Below are 246 nucleotides of genomic sequence, written 5' to 3' on the forward strand. Positions count from 1 at the left end.
TATTTACTATACTCAACACAAGTATTTTTCTACCAGATATGCAAGAAGAAAAGCAAGTACAACAGCATCAAAAGTCCGAGCAGAGCAAATCTCCATGCTATTAAGCCTATCAAAACTTACAAGCACCTGGAGATGATGAACCTGGCCCATATCAAGAGAATTGTTGATATCAGAGAGACAGAAGGTGGGAAGACAACCTTTTGTAACTGTGAAGTTTGGAGATGTATCTGTAGAAGAGTTTGAAAG

The 246-nt window shown here is 38.2% G+C and overlaps 1 protein-coding gene across 6 annotated transcripts in view; it reads left to right on the plus strand.

The window, feature by feature from the left end:
* LOC119592617 (protein ECT2-like) overlaps nt 1-246 on the plus strand; it is a 21,585-nt gene that overhangs the window by 14,952 nt on the left and 6,387 nt on the right. For all 6 annotated transcript variants that reach the window (XM_037941501.1, XM_037941500.1, XM_037941505.1 and 3 more), the window contains one exon: nt 37-184. In XM_037941501.1, the coding sequence (XP_037797429.1) occupies nt 37-184 (148 nt within the window). The remainder of the gene's footprint in view (nt 1-36; nt 185-246) is intronic.

The sequence above is a fragment of the Penaeus monodon genome, chromosome 30, assembly GCF_015228065.2.
Source record: "Penaeus monodon isolate SGIC_2016 chromosome 30, NSTDA_Pmon_1, whole genome shotgun sequence".
Classification (NCBI taxonomy): Eukaryota; Metazoa; Arthropoda; class Malacostraca; order Decapoda; family Penaeidae; genus Penaeus; species Penaeus monodon.